The 19,223-nt window shown below is 43.6% G+C and overlaps 2 protein-coding genes across 8 annotated transcripts in view; one reads left to right on the forward strand and one right to left on the reverse strand.

Annotated features, from left to right (window-relative positions):
- slc31a1 (solute carrier family 31 member 1) overlaps positions 1-16,293 on the reverse strand; it is a 34,045-nt gene extending 17,752 nt beyond the window's left edge. Inside the window, exon 1 of one of the 3 annotated variants that reach the window (XM_033049125.1) lies at positions 16,207-16,293. Coding sequence is in view for 1 of the 3 variants with exons in the window: in XM_033049124.1 (XP_032905015.1) it covers positions 1,491-1,508 (18 nt within the window). In the remaining 2 variants the exon portion in view is untranslated. Of the gene's footprint in view, positions 1-1,490; positions 1,750-16,201 lie in introns of those variants that run through there. The other 2 variants (XM_033049126.1, XM_033049124.1) reach the window with 2 other exon arrangements.
- Positions 16,294-18,216: 1,923 nt separating this feature from the next.
- The window catches only part of fkbp15 (FKBP prolyl isomerase family member 15), a 54,863-nt gene continuing 53,856 nt past the window's right edge, over positions 18,217-19,223 (forward strand). For 4 of the 5 annotated variants that reach the window (XM_033049435.1, XM_033049436.1, XM_033049438.1 and 1 more), the window contains exon 1: positions 18,217-18,327. In XM_033049435.1, coding sequence (XP_032905326.1) covers positions 18,272-18,327 — 56 coding nt within the window. In that variant the 5' untranslated portion in view covers positions 18,217-18,271. The remainder of the gene's footprint in view (positions 18,328-19,223) is intronic. The other variant, XM_033049437.1, reaches the window with a different exon arrangement.

Consider the following 19,223-nt stretch of genomic DNA (forward strand, 5'->3'; position numbering starts at 1 on the left):
TAATGTCAAGAATTTAATTTAATAATAGAACAAGATGGGGAAAGATGTAATGAGAATCTGAGGGATAACTTTTTTTTTTTTACCTAAAGGTGTAATGGAGCAAACTGCCAGGTAGTTAAGGCAAGGACTATTGCAACGTTTAAGAAACAATTAGACAGATACATGGATAGGACAGGTTTAATGAGATATGGGCCAAACGCAGAGTGAAATATGTTGGCCGGTGTGGGCAAGTTGGGTTTCCACACTGTATCACTCTATGGCTCACCAATTGGAAGGGGGTATGGGTGAACAACTAGATGCCAAGGAAGAGCATTAAAGCAGTGGTGAAGACTGTGAAGCATTCACCTAACACTGAGCACAAAAGATTTAGAAGTCAATAGAGTAACAATATAGAGATGTGGACCAAGCTCTCCCCCCAAGGGTAATAACAAGCACTTGTAAAACAAGTTGGATTTTTAAAAATCCTACGAAAAACTATGAATAATAACAGATATTAAACTTAAAATAAAACTGCTGGAAATACTCGTCAAGCTGGATTTGTGGAGGACAAACCCGAGTTAACATTGCAGGTTAACGACCTGAAACCTAATTCTGATGAAAGGTTAGTGTGGTTGTTACAGCATTTTATCCTCCCTTGATGTTCTGTCTGAACAAATAAAGATACATTCAGGAAGGACAACATGAATAGTCCAAAGATAGACACAAAATGCTGAAGTAACTCAGCAGAACAGGCAGCACCTCTGGAGGGAAGGAATGGGTGACGTTTCGGGTCGAGACCCTTCATACATGCACGCATGTATTATCCATGTTCCTTATAATGTGGAAATAGGTGAAGGTACAAACCAGGGGAGCAAGATGTTTGTTCAATGCTCTGGAGAGAAGGAATGGGTGATGTTTCAGGTCGAGACCCGTCTTCAGACTATGACTAGTCCATCCTGGAGCTCTTGACACCAACTCTTGTCCTCTCCCCACCCCAACCTCCCTCCTGAACATATGCAGTTTACATCAGGGTTGAAAAATCAGCAGACATGGGAAATAAGTGTGTAGACACAATCACATAATTGCACAAATTAGAGATTTCAGATGTTGAAGAATGATTTTTCTTATACATGTTCAATGCATATTTACCCCACAATGATACATGTCAAGAGTCAAGAGTGTTTTATTGTCATGTGTCCTGAAACAGAACAACAAAATGTTTACTTGCAGCAGCACAAGAGCTGCATAAACATGATGCTCTGCACACACCATTATAAACAGAGAAAAGTCAGGTATATAATATATAAAACAAACTGATCAATCATTCCCAGAGAGAAACTCGATAACTTGCCCTGCTCTCTCCCAGACTAATACATAAAATCTATCTAGAGTAATCGCATACAATCTCCACAGTTTGATTATACTGTTCTCTTTATTCTTATCACAGACTTCATCCTGCACCTCTGGGTCACTGTGGCCCCAGACTAGTGTTTCTTTGGAATTGCACTTACCTCAGTGCTGTTATTCATGCTTGCCTCTCGCTACGCGCCACAGAAATGTCAGCAATGTTGGAGAGTGCCCACATTCACTCTGTCATCTGCTGACTGTCTAATAAAGGTGCTAGTTAATGTTTACTGAAAGCACACAAGTCAGGATCCGTCGTCATCAATAACTCACTAATTTTATTAAAACGCAACTGACGATGCAACCGTGAGCCAATGAGGTTAGCATACTCAAAATGCTTTTATATTTGCAGCATTTTGATTTTCGGTTAAGTATGAAGATTACTTTGAGCAGAACGTTGCTACAAGCCAGGAAAACCCTATAGATAATCCACAGCCTTTCCTTTGCAATGATTGGATTTCTATCTGAAAGTGGACATAGTATGAACAGTTTCTTCAGATGAGCTTTCCCTCCACCCACCCTGTCCCTCAGACTCTGATAGAGAGACAGTTCTCACGGCTGGTCAAGACCAAGTCAATGCCATGGAAACAACAGCAATTTGACAATTCTCTGCCCAAGCAGATTTTTCTTTCTGAATTCAGTATTTCTAATATTATTAAATAAATAAAGGTTCAAAGATCCAAAGCACTTTGAAGAACGTTTATTTTTTCATGAAATGCAACATATGAGCATTGGTTTGGAAGGGTCAAAGTCAGGCGGGTTTCCCAATCAACTGAGGTCTGAAGATTAGGGTCTCGACCTGAAAAGTCACATATTCCTTCTCTCCAGAGATGCAGCCTGACCCGCTGAGTTACTTTACCTTTCTGTGTCTATCAATTGTTACCTAGAGCCTCCCTGCTGTAACGAGTGCATGTGCAGAGAGATGATAGGTGAGGTCTTGGAGGACACAAGGACTAATGTTGATCAATTTAACGACCTTTTCAAGTTTGGATAACGTTATCTAATCATGATCACATTGCTACTTGAGATCCTATTGTCCATAGATCGGCTGTTCTCTGTCCTATCATTTTGCCTACATTTTAAAAGCCTTTCTTGTGTGTAAACTGCTTTGAGAAGTTCCATGGCTGTGAAAATCCTACATAAACCCAAATCACCGTATAACAAGTCAAGTCAAGTTTATTCGTCACATACACATACGAGATGTGCAGTGAAATGAAAAGTGGCAATGCTCGCGGACTTTGTGCAAAAAGACAAACAACCAACCAAACAAACCACAAACAGAATGTAACAGAATCACATATTATTTTCCATATTAAATATTGTGGGCGGAAGGAAAAAGGGGGAAAAAAAACAGCAATTTAAAAAAAAAGCAGTAGAGTAGTACAGTAAAGTTAGTCCCTGGTGAGATAGGAGTTTACAGTCCTAATGGCCTCTGGGAAGAAACTTCTTCTCAACCTCTCCGTTCTCACAGCATGGCAACGGAGGCGTTTGCCTGACCGTAGCAGCTGGAACAGTCCGTTGCAGGGGTGGAAGGGATTTCCCATGATATTGTTGGCTCTGGAGTTGCACCTCCTGATGTATAGTTCCTGCAGGGGGGCGAGTGAAGTTCCCATAGTGCGTTCGGCCGAACGCACTACTCTATGCAGAGCCTTCTTGTCCTGGGCAGAGCAATTCCCAAACCAGATTGTAATATTTCCGGACAAGATGCTTTCCACAGCCGCTGAGTAGAAGCACTACATAATAACACAGGAACAACAAATCTTTGCCTCAGAAGCCCAAGGGTCTTCATCCATGCAATGCATGGAACGTAACTCAACATGGCACTGACACTTCCAACAACACGAGTCTTAAAACTACAGATTATTTATAAACAATGCCAACAAGTTCTCAGAAGATCAGGAATGTTCATGATTTAAGGTTTTTTATGTGACATTGGTTGCCAAATATATCTTTCATCTTTTTTTTTCTGGTTAAATTAGAATCTGGTTGGCACATCATGTTCCCAAGTTGTTCTCATTTATGAACCTAGTTCTAAGCCAACGTGAAAGTATGAAGGTCTCCTTTCTGCTGACGATGGATTGACAGGTAGGTCAGGTCAGATCTACAACTGATAGCAAAGATTAAATAAAAAATAATTGCTGCATAATTGCTACTGGATTGTTGGCCAGGCTCACTCCCGACAGTACATCTTTGCTCCACACACCAAATCTAATTATACAGAAAGACCAAACAGCCAATCATTAACAGAAGATTGCAAAGGTCTCATACATAAAGTCATAAAAATAAACCATAATGACCCCAACACGTTATAGATAATTGTGTTGCAAAGACGTGTCAATGGAGGAAAGGAGGTTAGGGGCTATAGAGTTTGAGACTCACATTAACAAGATTATTGCAATAAATTTATTTTTGTTACTGCAAGCTGAAGTACTAAAGGCTGCAGATTACAGTGTTTAATAGATTGCACAAGTGTCAATCAAAGTGATAGCTTGCCGCTTGCAATGGGCACAGCCGTTAAAGTAACAACCGCTCTTTAGGAGCAAATTATGTCCCATTACTGCACGGAGGTTTCATGGAACAGGACAGCCTTTCTTGAGATTGTCAATCTCTAAAGGAACTTGCAAGTGGTTCTTTGGTTCCTGATCAAATTTTCACTGTCACCAATTTGGCCCTCTTAATGAAATAGTGTTCAATAAACTCTCTTGACTTGACTCTTGTGTTCCCTGATTCACCACCCATGTTATGTCCAATTCATGTTGTGGAAATGTGTAGGAAGGAACTGCAGATGCTGGTTTACACATGGAAGATAGACACAAATAGCTGGAGTAACTCAGCGGGACAGAAAGCATAGAAACATAGAAAATAGGTGCAGGAGGAGGCCATTCAGCCCTTCGAGCCATCACCGCCATTCATTGTGATCATGGCTGATCGTTCCCCATCAATAACCCGTGCCTGCCTTCTCCCCATATCCCTTGACTCCACTATTCCCTAGAGCTCTTTGGAGAGAAGGAATGGGTGATCTTTCTTCACCCATTCTTTCTCTCCAAAGACGCTGCCTGTCCCACTGAGTTACTCCAGCATTTTGTACCAGCATCTGCAGTTCCTTCCTACACCATTCCTTCACGGCTACCACCCTGGAGCTGCCTAGTTAACCCCGTCGTGTATACATTCACAATGCAGCAGTTCAAGGCAGCAGCTCACGATCATCTTCCTGAGGGCAATTAGGGATTGGTGATGGCATGCTGGCTCAGCCTGCAGAGCACATCCTTCAAATGAGTAGAAAAAACAAATAGGTTTGCTAAAATGTTCTGTAGTTCTTCTTTTTGACGTAGTCTCTCGGATTTGATGACTTGCTTTCACTGCAGTGTTGTGGGTTTCGAAGTTAATGGAGGAACCACAGACCCCGTCACAAGTGAGACAGGAGATAATCGAGGGAGCAACTGCGTAGATGGTGTAGGAAACGATGCATCCTCCTAGTGCATCCGCCTTTTACACTAGACACCTGTACAGGGCAGGCGCCTGGCTTTGACGTTGTTGGTTCTAACACGATGCAGACTCAGCGGGCTGAAGGGCCTGTTTCCGCGCTGCATCTCCAAGCTAAACAATCTATGTGGCAGCCTGTCACCAACACCACTCCCAATCCCAGTACTCCAATCACATGCCACTGCTTTATCCCTCCTGATATAATCACCAGCTGATTAGCAGCATGACCACACCACCGGTGGCAATTAAATCAGATCCCAATTTGAATCACTACTTTTAAAATGATAAAGAAAATTAACAACCAAATAGAGTTACTAAATGTCATTTTTGAAAATAGAACAAATCACCCAGAGTGCCTTTATTTTAATTCTGTAAAAATCTCAGGCACTTTCCCATGGCTACAGCCCTGCTGAATACATCACAAGCAAACTGAAGATGTTTACTCATATGAAGCTTTTAATACCTCAGCCTAGAGAGTTCACCCATCATAAATGAGGTTGCAATGAAAAATTCTAGTTACTGTTCACATCATAAGTGTAGTACAATCCCGTCAGCCTCAGCAAAAAGGCTGTATGTGGAAAACAATACCAAACGAACGTGTCCAAAGACAGGCAGCTCGATTTGTTACTAACACCTATGAGAGAGAAGCGAGTGTCACCAAACTTCTGAATTCTCTGGGGTGGAACCCTCTCCAAGACAGACGTGAAGCTCACCGTTTGACCTGTTTTACAAAATGTTAAATGGTCAGCTCGACATAGATTACAAGACTTACACCAAACCCAAACCAATTAGGAGCAGACGAGGGCATTCGATCCAATTTGTGATCCCAGCTACAAAGACAGATGTGTACAGCAATTCGTTCTTCCCACGCACAATTAAAGCATGGAATAATCTCCATCCAACTATAGTTACCCAACCAGATGCAACTAAATTTAAAGTAGCTCTTTCTTCCCAATAACCCTTTCTGGCTTAAGCCCTTCCTTCACCACCTCCAGTTTAAATTCCATTTGGAATATTTTGGAGGACCAAGAAACCAAGAACCAAGAACGGGGCAGTGTGATGTTAGAACAGAAAGCAGATCAGGCAGTGAGTGCCTTTCTGGTTTGGAACACAAGCATAATAGGAATGATACCTGCCATTTTGCAGTAAACCCTTGTTATAATGGACCATGGGAGGGGGAGGGGGGGGGGGGGGGGTGTAGACTGTTATAACTGAGTAAGATATTATCATTGTATAGTAGTAGAAACAAATAACTGCAAATCCTGGTTAATACTGAAAAGGAGATAAAGTTCTGGAGCAACTCAGCAGTTCAGGCAGTATCTCTGGAGCATACGGATAGGTGATGTTTCTGGTCAAGACCCTTCTTCAGGTCCTCGGTCTGGAACAGGGCCTGGAATGCAGGTGAGTTGACAGCCCAGGCATGCTGGTGGCCAGGGGAGAGGCGAGGATCGGCGGAGTCAATGCCCGTGATCCCCTGGCGGTGGGTGTGCAAGAAAGGGTTGATGATGGCAGGCGCGGCTGGGAGGTGGTGCAAACCGGGGGCGGCATGCGGGAAGCCAGGGACGGCAGCCTAGGGCAGGTCAAGTCAAGTCAGATTTATTCGTCACGTGCACATAAAGTGCAAGTGAAAATGAATTTGCCAGCAGCGGTACAATAAAAAAAAGAACACACAATACACAATAAAAATTTAACACAAACATCCACCATAGTATTCATCACTGTGGTGGAAGGCACAAAGTTTGGTCAGTCCGCCTCCATTTTCCACCGTAGTCGGGACCACAACCCTCCGCAGTCACCGCTGTGGGCGGCGAGATGAGCAGACAAGGTAAATCCTGAATCGGTATTTCCCCACCGGAGACCGCGGCTTCAAGATGGTGTAGGCCGCAGGCCGGCAGTCAAAGATTTAAAGTCCCCGCCGCGCCGCAGCCAGAAGCACTGCAGACCGCAGGACAGGCGGTCAGAGCTCCTCTCCATGGATCCCCGGCGAGGGATCCCGCTCCGGTCTGTCCGCCATAACCAAAATCCATTAGAAAGAGGTCCATTAAAACAAGGGTTTATTGTACAATCAAATCAGGGAGTAAAACATACATAGAAAATACAACATACATTATTTCCAAAATTGGGGCATGTACAGGTAATCAGGTGAACAGACAGATTATATTTAAGTGCAAAGTTGTACATTTCCAAATGGGAAAATAGTGTGAAAAGTTTGTTGGAAAGAAAATGGGGTCAACAGAAAAGATTGTGCTAGTAAGCAGATCATTGAAGTTGAGAGAGAAAGTTAAATTAAGGAAGTGGGATTGTGCAATAGTGAACAGTGAAAGCATGCTTCATTTATACACAACTTTGATTTCCCCAGTGCTGGGGTAATGCGAGCAGGTCCAAGCTAATTATATTAGATACAGAAAGCGGCAAATAGAAATTGAATGACACAGGACAATGAAGTACAAAGGTTGTGATAACAAATTAAAGGATTTTCAAGAGATCTTAATCTAAAAATTTAACAATCCAATACTAGATGTTAAAGCTAGATAGATTATAAGAATGCTCTATCACAAATGCCCAATGGTGAATGAATAATTTGTTTGATAAGTTTTTGATAAGGAGGTGTACAAAATATTAAGAGCAGAAAATATGGCATTTAATATGTCACAGAGCTATTGGGAAAAACCTTGATTCTTCCTGAACCTATAAGTACTCTTATTAATAGAAATTATATTGCATCACCAATATTATTATGCCTCGCCAACAGTCTGGCTATCCCTTCCTTCTCTGTTTGTTTTTTTTTAGTATATGTTAAATATATGTTTTTAGTGTTCTTTAGCCTGTTTTATGTGGGGGGGGGTTTGGGGGAAACTTTTTTTAACTTTAACATGGAGCTCGCAGTCTCTGATTAGAGACAGACTTCGGGAGCTCCAGTCCGCAGGAGCTTCCACCGCCCCGACTGTGGATGGTTCGACTGCCCTGACTGTGGGAGAATAAAGAGGAAGAAGATTGCCTTCCATCACAGTGAGGAACGTGGGGAATCCGCTGTGGTGGATGTTTATGTTAACTTTTATGTAGTTGTGTGTCTTGTTGCTTTTTTGTTTAGTTTGGCTGTATGGTAATTCGAGTTTCACTGTACCTTAATTGGTACACGCAACAATGAACTGACCTCTGAACCTTTATATATTTCTATTGCGTGCTAAATTTTAAACTAGTCAAACGTAACAGCATTGAAGTTACATTATTTTAATGCACTTACTTAATAGTGCTGCCCAGTTTCCGCCGCTTGCAACATATCCACTAACCCAACAAAGACACGCTTTATTTTAATAATTATATTCCAGATTAATCAATTACAGAGAACCTCGGGATTTCACTTCAAACTACTGCTGCATTTTAAATAAAAGTCAGCAATAACTCATTAGCAAAATTATGAAAACTCTCAGATCAACTAAAATACAACATTGAGGCTTAATGTGGGAAAGGAATTGTTAGCTTTTATTTCATGGTGTTATGTCATGTTTATGTACTTACTAAATGAGTATTTGGACATAAGCAGACATAGGATGGACAATGGGTGACGGTTCCATCAGGGGTCACAATCGAGGAAGGTAGACCCGTCCCAGAGTCTGATGTCTACATCCCCTCCAACAAGCCTCTGGTTCATTACAGACAATTATTGAATAATTATAATTGGTCAAGTGAGATTGGATGGAGGCGACTGGGCTGGAGGAGAATGAAAATGCTGGAATGGCTTCAGGCTTGCAGAAGAAATAGACAAGAAGGGTCCCAACACAAAACGTCACCTATCCATGTTCTCCAGAGATGCTGCCTGACCCGCTGAGTTACTCCAGCACTCTGTGAAAGGTCACCTATCCATGTTCTCCACAGATGCTGCCTGACCCGCTGAGTTACTCCAGCACTCTGTGAAACGTCACCTATCCATGTTCTCCAGAGATGCTGCCTGACCCGCTGAGTTACTCCAGCACCTTGTGTCTGTCTTAAACAAAAAAGATTGTTTTTTTTTTTTAATAGCACTGATGGACAGAACCAATGCAAGCTAGGGAGTTCAGGGAGGGCAATCAAACAGAACCTGGTTCAGAATGGGACGAGGACCTCAGAATTTTACATCAAGCGGCAAGAAAGTTATGTGTTCAAGAGAGTTCAAGAGAATTTTATTGTCTTGTGGCCCTGATAGGACAATGAAATTCTTGCTTTGCTTTAGCACACCAGAACATAGTAGGCACGAATACTGAACGGATCAATGTGTCCATATACAATTGCATAAATATATACACACATGAATAATTAAACTGATAAAGTGCAAATAAACAGATTATTGGCTCTTAATGTTCAGAGTTTTGTCCGAGCCGAGTTTAATAGCCTGATGGCTGTGGGGAAGTAGCTGTTCCTGAACCTGGTTGTTGCAGTAATTGTCATATAAGTTCATAAGTTGTAGGAGCCATTTGGCCCATCAAGTCTACACCGCCTTTCAATCATGGCTGGTCTATCTTTCCCTCTCAACCGCTCCCTCGTGCCTTCTCCCCATCACCCCTGACACCCGTACCAATCAAGAATCATCTATCTCCACATTAAAAATATCCATTGAAGGCCTCCACAGCCTTCTGTGGCAATGAATTCCACAGATTCACCACCTCCGACTAAATAAATTTCTCCTCATCTTTCTAAAGATACGTCCTATTCTGAGGCTATGGCCTCTGGTCCCAGACTCTCCCACTCATAGAAACATCCCTACATCCTGACAACGAATAATCAAATTCTTAATTGCAGCATCATACCAGGCTTATAAACACAATACACGTAGATAATACATAATAAATAAAAGTTCAATAAATGTATTAGTTAGCCAGCTAGTCCGAGTGGATTCTGGAAGGCAACATTATTTCTCCACAAATCCCTATTCTAGCTACCCTCTTAAATGGCTCATTTAAAACAATCACAATTCTCAATAAAACAGTTGCCCTGTAGTTCCGCTGATTGCAAAGCACAATATTTTATTTACCTTGCCTCAAACTTTTTTCTTGTTGAGTTTGATTCGGGTGGTGCAATGGCATTAGTTGTAGATTTCTTACAAGATGGTTAGTATTTGTGCTACTACACACGGCATTCCTCTCCTCCACCCCCCTTTCTCTGCATCTGCTTAACTTTAACCGTAACTTTTTTTTTCAGATTTAATTGAAGGCCTGAAACGTTTAGCGTTTTTCTAGACCTGCTCCTTGCAGCATTGACAGTTTCACATTGGATTTCCAGCACTTTTTGGCTGTGTTCTGCATTCCATCCATCCGCTTGGCTTCCCCCATCCTCACTAATGAGCACAGAAAAGCTCACACACTGGAAACTTAAAGGAATCTGACCCTTCATACAATGAAGCACTTATGAAAATACACAAAACACCTTATCTGCTTTTTATCTGGTACGAAGATGAATTCATGCTATTACTAAGCAACTATTATTAAGAAACATTAAATTCCTGTTTTTAACTTTTCCATTTTTTCCATGCCCACAGCCTCAATCAGCTGACAACATGCTAATCCACTCTCACAACAGTAATGGGTCACACATTGCAATTACAAATGGCCCAAAGGCTTGTTTATGCTGAAAAAAGTTTGCAGTTCCTTCGACCCTCCCGCGTATGGATATTTGGTCATGCCAAAGTGCACAACATCCCTGGAGTTCACACGACTGCAGGGGTGGAGAAAAGCAGTGTGATATAAGGAATCCATTTCACATAGCACTATCAGCTCTATCTATCCTGACTTTTAAGTCAGAATAAACCGGAAATCACGAGCAGAAACATCTGGTATCATTCTCCGAGTTATACACAAGCTTCCATACTTGAGCACTTCCTTCTATCTGAAATTATATTTCACCATCGCTTGCCAAATGACTCTGCTCCAAATAAATAAATGAAATTATTTATTTTTCACCAGCCCTGCAGCTAGGAGCATCATATTGTGCTGGAAATACTCTGCAGTTGCAAGCAAAGAATTTAATTGTAACTTATCACATGTGACAATAAAGTGACTATAGAATTGAAATAAAGTATTCAATTCAGTCCTGACTGTATCCATGGAACGACTTTGATCATCTTTCATTTTCATGGAGGCTGTCTGACTTGCTGAACATGTCTATTTCTACCCATTTCCAACATCAGCAGTTATTTTTTTTATTGCTCTGCTTATAATGGCAGAGCACCCCACAAAGAACAGTGTAGTTTACCTTGGCAGAGAGGTAGATATTTTACCATCACAACCATAAGCAGTGTGCTATTCACATCCTGTCATACCTTTTAATGAGATTGAATCTAACTCCACGTACCACTGCCTATATCCCTTAATACTTTTAGAAAATAACATTTAGCAATCGCAGAATGACAATTAATTGATCTTGTGTGAAGTGTCACCTCCACATTTCAATATTTCCAAATTTTACTTTTCAAAAAACTGGCACTAATCTTTCTCAGTCTAGTTCGACACCACAACTGCTGCAAATAATTTCTGTAGTCAGTTCACTTCAAATCTGTGATCATATTATCCCCTAAATCTAAATTCCAGGGAATACATACCTAGTTTCCCTCCTTAAAACGTGACCCTTTCTGTTGAGACACTATTCTGATTGGTCTTCCACTATTCTTTCCAAAGTTGGGGTATAGTGACATGGCACCCACATTTCTCATTATTGGTACAGATGCAACACAACATCTACTACTTTAATTATGAGGATTAAATATGAAGGGCAAGATGTAGTAGCATTTTAGTTTATCTTCTGTGCCTGTCCATAGTATTTGAACAAATTTCTTACCTAGATCCATTTGTACTCCCATGTAGCTAGCTTTAAACCACCCAAGATAACCCTGTTCTTTTTCTTTGATGTCTAGAATGGAATATTACATATTTCTCCAAACGTAACTAATTCACTTTATCTACTATAAACCCACTGACTCCCATGGCTATCTGGACTACACTTCTTCCCACCCTGCTTCCTGTAAGGACTCCATCCCCTACTCCCAATTCCTCTGTCTACGCCGCATCTGCACCCAGGATGAGGTGTTCCAAACCAGGGCCTCATGTCCTCATTCTTCAGGAAACGGGGGTTCCCCTCTTCTACTATAGATGAGGCTCACACCAGGGTCTCTTCCATACCCCGTAACTCTGCTCTCACTCCCCATCCCTCCACTCGTAACAAGGTCAGAGTCCCCCGTGTCCTCACCTTCCAGCCGTCACATACAACAAATAATCCTCTGACATTCTCACCACCTCCAACGGGATCCCACCTCTGGCCACATCTTCCCATCTCCTCCCATGTCTGCTTTCCGCAGAGACCGCTCCCTCTGTAACTCCATGGTCAATTCGTCCCTTCCCACCCAAACTACCCCCTCTCCTGGCACTTTCCCTTGCAACCGCAGGAAATGCTACACTTGTCGCTTTACCTCCCCCCTTGACTCCATTCAAGGACCCAAGCAGTTGTTCCAGGTGCAGCAGAGGTTCACCTGCACCTCCTCCAACCTCATCTATTGCATCCGCTGCTCTAGGTGTCAGCTGCTCTACATTGGTGAGACCAAATGTAGGCTTGGCGATCGCTTCACCCAGCACCTCCAGATTCAGATTCAGACTTTATTGTCATTCCGCAGTGCACAGTACAGAGACAACGAAATGCAGTTAGCATCTCCCCAGAAGAGCGAACATAGAATAATGAGCAATAAATATATATACGTACATACAGTCGTAGTAGTGCAATTTTTCTGGGGGAAGGAGTGTCCGGGGGGGGGGGGGGGGGGGGGGGGGGGGTGACTGGCAATCACCGAGGTGCAGAGTTAAGTAATGTAACAGCCGCAGGGAAGAAGCTGTTCCTGGACCTGCTGGTCCGGCAACGGAGAGAACTGTAGCGCCTCCCGGATGGTCGGAGGGTAAACAGACTGTGGCTGGGGTGAGAGCAGTCCTTGACGATGCTGCGCGCCCTTCGCAGACATCGCTTGCTTTGGACAGACTCAATGGAGGGGAGTGAGGAACCGGTGATGCGTTGGGCAGTTTTCACCACCCTCTGCAGTGCTTTCCGGTCGGAGACAGAGCAGTTGCCATACCATACTATGATACGGTAAGGATGCTCTCGATGGTGTAGCGGTAGAAGTTCACCAGAATATGAGGAGACAGATGGATCTTCTTTAATCTCCTCAGGAAGAAGAGACGCTGGTGAGCCTTCTTGACCAGTGTTGAGGTATTATGGGTCCAAGAGAGGTCATCGGAGATGTTGACCCCCAGAAACCTCCGCTCGGTTCGCAATAACCAACCTGATCTCCCAGTGGCTCAGCACTTCAACTCCCCCTCCCATCGAACCAAAACGTTGCCCATTTCCTTCGCTCCATAGATGCTGCCTCACCCGCTGAGTTTCTCCAGCGTTTTTGTTTACCTTTGATTTTCCAGCATCTGCAGTTCCTTCTTAAACAATTCACTTTATCTAGTATTTTTATACTTCCAACTGCATTGCTTAAGACACCAATGAAGTTTTTGTACCTGAAAACATGACAATCCCCATAATCTTGGTTATTAATAAATATGATGAATAGTTAATACCACCAGCTTCTTGTAAGACACACAGCAATTAAAGAACCCACTGATTATCCCTACTGTCTCAGGGCACTAATCAGCTTCTCTGCAAGATCAATAATTTCAGGTTGTACAACAGCTAGTTTGCATCATCTCTCTCAATAGTTTAGCTTTCAAAAATTCAGATGACAGTCTAATAAATCTAAAACAGTACTTGTTCCAAGATACAGGCATATGACAACCAAGGGAATCGTGGACTTCAGAAGTCATGAGATTTAAGTTCCCGACCCAACATTAGTAAGTAGTAGAGTTCAACACCGCTGTAAGTAACAATATTTTCCAGTCTATTTAAATACTAAAGGGATAAGTTACTTTACTAATGTCAATTCTTTCTCTGCAATTTTCACAACGATCCTGACTCAATAATTCGTAAAAACACACAACACAGATGGATAGAGGTGCTAAAGAAATTGTTATATTTCTGGTATGTTGAGATGCTTTTGTTTAAAGATGACAGACTTAAGCTGGTCTTTAGATTTGACTCAGTAAGAAAGTATTCAGTAAACAAAGAATAAATAATGACAGCAGGAAAGTCAAGGTGTTTTATTTACACTGTATCTTGGGAGACCATAATATAACATTGAACAGGTTACCAGGATTCTATTTGTGTGAGCATGATCCATATTAATTACACTAATTGAATGCTACAATCACAAGATTAGCAAGTACACCATTTATCCTGCACCAGCCACAGAGGTTTATATCGTAAGCACAACAATAAGTTTGGAATGTGGAGGTGAAAACCTAGACTTGCTCAATCCAATTGCATCTACAATCGACAAGACCATTCATTATCATACCTCTTGAATATTTTGGTGATATTTCTAAAACACAACAGGCCTACATGAGAAAACATAACGTGTATAGAAATGGAGTCAGTAATTAAATATAGCCTTAAAAACAAAACATTTTTTAAAAAAAATCACAGGCCTGAACTTGGTCTGGAAATAAATATTTTCTCCGAATATTATTGAATTGGGAACAATAGAGCAGCACGGTGGCGCAGCAGTAGAGTTGCTGCCTCACAGCGCCAGAGACCCGGGTTCCATCCTGACTACGGGTGCTGTCTGTACAGAGTTTATACATTCTCCCCGTGGGTTTTCTCAGAGAGCTTCGGTTTCCTCTCACATGCCAAAGACATACAGGTTTGAAGGTTAATTGGCTTGCTATAAATGTAAAATTGTCCTTAGTGTGTGCAGGATAGTGTTTTTGTGCGGGGATTGCTGGTCGTCGCAGAATCGGTGGGCCGAAGGTCCTGTTTCCATGCTGTTTCTCTAAACTAAAAAAAATGTTCCAGAGGGTGATCCTGGGGATGATTGGGTTAACGTATGAGTATTTGATGGCTCTGGAGAATGGGGTTGAGATGGAAAATAGATCAACTACGATTGAATGACTGAGTAGACTCGATGGGCTGAATGGTCTAATTCTGCTCGTATATCTAACAATCAGGGGTTGAGCTGATCCATAACTAAGCGTGAAGCCAAGAGATAGGAACAGGATCCTAAATTGTCATTTCTCACCGGTATTCACTAGGCATGTGGGAGATGGAGTGAGGGGAGAGGAATGCTGCTATTTGGAATGTCTATGTCTGAGAGGAAGCATTGGAAATGTTGACACGCACGTTGACACAAAGGTCCTACATGATCATCCAAAGAGGCAGAATTCTCATGTTCACTGCTCAATATCCCTTAACCAACAAAAATTATGAAAACAGTAAAACTAATACTTTGCTGATTATTGGACTTGCTGCGAGTTTACTGGTGCATATTCTCCACGCTATAAGTGACTACCATCACTTTATCATTAAAAAGCACATTTTTTCGTTTGTGATGAAGAAGGCTCATGTACAGACACTATTCCTATGCAAAAAGATAACACACAAAAAGTCTGATTTCTGTATTTTCTCTGATCTGATGAACAGGTGTTCAATTTGTGCTGTTAACTGTTTTGCCCTCACACTGCTGCCAGCCTTGCTTCGTTTATTCAGCATTTTCTCCTTTTACATTTTAAAAAGTAATGTATCTGCAGTTTGTCCTCCGAAGACATTGCATAATCCAAATGTGTAAGGAGGAACTGCAGAAAGCTGTTTGAACTGTAGATGTAGTTTTTTGTGTCTGTCTTTCACATAACCCAAATCAGGAGAAAGTGTGCAGCTTCCACCAGCGACCTCAGGCCACCTCTAAAGCAACTTTACACCACATTTCCAGACTGAAAGCTGCTGGAGAGGGCAAACTGCCCGTAATGTGGGGACATCAAAGGACATGACACTAGGTGGGCGCTTCGGCCTCCACGTACTCAGCCAAGGTCATGAGTTCCAGGAATTGGACCATTCGGCCCATCGAGGCTGCCCCCCCAACCCGCCATTTAATCATGTACAGACACAAAAAGCTGGAATACCTCAGCGGGACAGGCAGCATCTGTGGAGAGAAGCAATGTCTGGCGTTTCGGGTCGAGACCCTTCTTCACACTCATTTTGTGTCTATCTTCGGTGAATCTGAAGAAGGGTCTCGGCCCAAAACGTCACCTATTGCTTATCTCCACTGTCCCCGCTGAGTTACTCCAGCACTTTGTGTTTATCTTCGGTGTACACCGGCACCTACAGTTCCTTCCTACACATTCAATCGTGGCTCTGATCTGCCTTTCCCTCTCAACCCCATTCTCCTGCCCTCTGTAACCGCGGACAGGCCGGGCCTGGGCCTCAGGGAGGGAGGGTGACCTTACCTTACCTTACCTCGCCCCCGGCCGCTCTCCGCCCGCTCCCTCCCTCCCTCAGCCGGCGCTCGGACCCACACTGACCACGTCCTCCTCACTGCACGTCGGGGGGGGGGGGGGGCGTGATTGCGTCACTACGCGGGCAGCACGCTGCCACAGCTAGGGGGCGGGAGCTACGCGTTGACGTCACTACGCGGGGCAGCACCAAACTTTGGGCAGCACGCTGTCACCCAGGGGGCGGGAGCTACGCGTTGACGTCACTACGCGGGCAGCACGCTGTCACCCAGGGGGCGGGAGCTACGCGTTGACGTCACTACGCGGGCAGCACGCTGCCACGTGGGTCACTCGGGCACCACGTGGGCGGCTACTCCTTGCCTGCCCGAAGGCCCGAACGTCATCGGAGGAAGATGGGAGGGTGGTGAGAGGGAGCGAGAGATGGACAGAGATGGGAGGGAAGGAGGGAGGGAGGGAGAGAGAGGGGGTGAGGAAGGAGGGAGAGGGGAGGAAAGAGGAGAGGGAAGAGGAGGGAGGTGAGAAGGGAGGTTCTTGGTCCTCCAAAATATTCCAAATGGAATTTAAACTGGAGGAAGATGGGAGGACCCGACCTGAAATGCAATCTATCCACCCCCCCCCCCCCCCTGACCAGCATAATTATTCGGTAGACAAAAGTACTGGAGAAACTCAGCGGGTGCGGCAGCATCTATGGAGCGAAGGAAATAGGCAATGTTTCGGGCCGAAACCCTTCCTCTGAAGAAGATTTATCTAACTTCAAGTAACCCTTGCATCCCCTCCCTCTCCATCCCACCCCCTCCCTAGTTCTCCGAGTTTCACTGTCCTGATTAATTTTACTGTTTACATGCCTCGTTGTCACCTTCCCCTCAGTGAACATTGAACCATTCTACATTTCCTTGATCGTCGTGTGCTTTGATATGTCGCGTTCACACCTTACCCTTCCATATCTAGTTTCCCTCTCATAGACTCTCATTCTGAAGAGGGGTCTTGACTAGAAATGTCACCCATTCCTTCTCTCCAGAGATGCTGCCTGTCCCGCTGAGTTACTCCAACTTTTTAATGTCTATCAATGGTGTTATTATACTTGGTTCATTATCTTCTGAAGACGCCTGTGGTTCAGCCAAGGACTCTCGTAGGAATCTTTTGGTTCAAGTTCCATCCCAGACTCATGAACAAAACAGCCATACTAATCATTGAGGCAGTGCTGTAATATTTCAGATGAGTTGGTAAACTGAATACATCTTACAGATGATGATCAAGGAAATGTACAATGGCTCATTGTTGGCAGAAGGGAGAATGACAACGAGGCATATTAAGCGTAAAATTAATGAGAAGGACAGTGAAACTAGTCGGAGAACTAGGTTGGGGAGGGACAGAGAGAGAGGGAAACCAAGGGTTACTTGAAGTTAGAGAAATCAAAATTCATACCGCTGGGTTGGAAGCTGCCCATGCAAAATAAGAGAGGGGGGGGGGGGGGGTGACAGATACAAACTCCACATGGATCACCCGTTGACACTAGTTTAATATGCCCGACCCCCACCCCACTCCCTCATCCACTCCCTGTACTCTAGGGGCAATTTACAGTTATCCAATTAACCTTAAACCCTGTAATGTCTTTGGAGTGTACGGGGGAAACTGGAGCACCAGGAGGAAACCCACGCAGGGTCACAGGGAGAACAATGCTAACTTACAGACACACACACGCAGACAGACACACACAGACACACACTTGCAAACAGATACACAGACACACACACACGCAGACAGACACACAGATACACAGACAGACACACACACACTCACAGACAGACATACAGATACACAGACAGACCGACACAGACACACACTCACAGACACACTGATACACACACAGATGCACAGACACACCACAGACAGACCGATACAGATACACACAGACAGACACGTGCACACACAGACAGGTACACAGACACACACAGGCGGGCGGGCGCCGTCACTGCAGCTTTGCGACAGCACGTGACGGGTGGGCTGACGCTGACGCTGACGCTGACGCTACCGGCGGGCGCGGAGACGCGGACACGGCGCCGTCTGTCATGGCGATGTTCGGCGCCGAGGAGGACGACGTCGATTTCTTCTCATCCAGTGGCGGGTCAGTGACTCCCCTTCCCCCTCCCCCCACCCCGCCCGCTGTAACATGAAGCCCCCAACACCGGGGGCCGCTCGGCCCGCGGCTGCATTCTTGCCCCTGTCACCCTTCACTCATATTTCCCTTCATATCTCTGTCTGTGTCTCTTCTAACAACCTCCTGCCCTTCCTCTAATAACCTCTGAACTACATTGATTATTATTGCACTATTATCGTTTGTTTTTTTATGTGTGCGTATATATGTATATATATATATGATCTATATATATTTGATCTATATATATGTGTATCTGTGAGTATGTGTACACACTCACACAACTTTTTTTTCTCATTTATTATATTATTTACTGTGTGTATATATTTATGTGTGTATATATTTATATCATGGTATATGGACACATTTATCTGTTTTGTAGTAAATGCCTACTATTTTCTGTGTGCTTAAGCAAAGCACGAATTTCATTGTCCTATACAGGGACACATGACAATAAACTCACTTGAACTTGAACTTGTACTATGTTTACATATTGTGTTTTGCTGCTGCAAGTAAGAATTTCATTGTTGTATCTGGGACATATGACAATAAAATACTACTTGGGCACTTGACACTACTTGGGCAGTTTACAACCCAGTGCTGTGAATATCGAAGATAGACACAAAAAGCTGGAGTAACTCAGCGGGACAGGCAGCATCTGTGGAGAGAAGGAATAGGTAACGTTTTTGGTCGAGACCCTTCTTCAGACTGAGAGTCAGGTGTTAAAACTGTGTTAAACGGTGTTAAACAGGAATTACAGACCAGTTAGTCTAACATCGGTAGTGGGGAAACTGCTAGAGTCAGTTATTAAAGATGGGATAGCAGCACATTTGGAAAGTGGTGAAATCATTGGACAAAGTCAGCAT

The sequence above is a fragment of the Amblyraja radiata genome, chromosome 32 (assembly GCF_010909765.2).
Source record: "Amblyraja radiata isolate CabotCenter1 chromosome 32, sAmbRad1.1.pri, whole genome shotgun sequence".
In the NCBI taxonomy this organism is placed as follows: Eukaryota; Metazoa; Chordata; class Chondrichthyes; order Rajiformes; family Rajidae; genus Amblyraja; species Amblyraja radiata.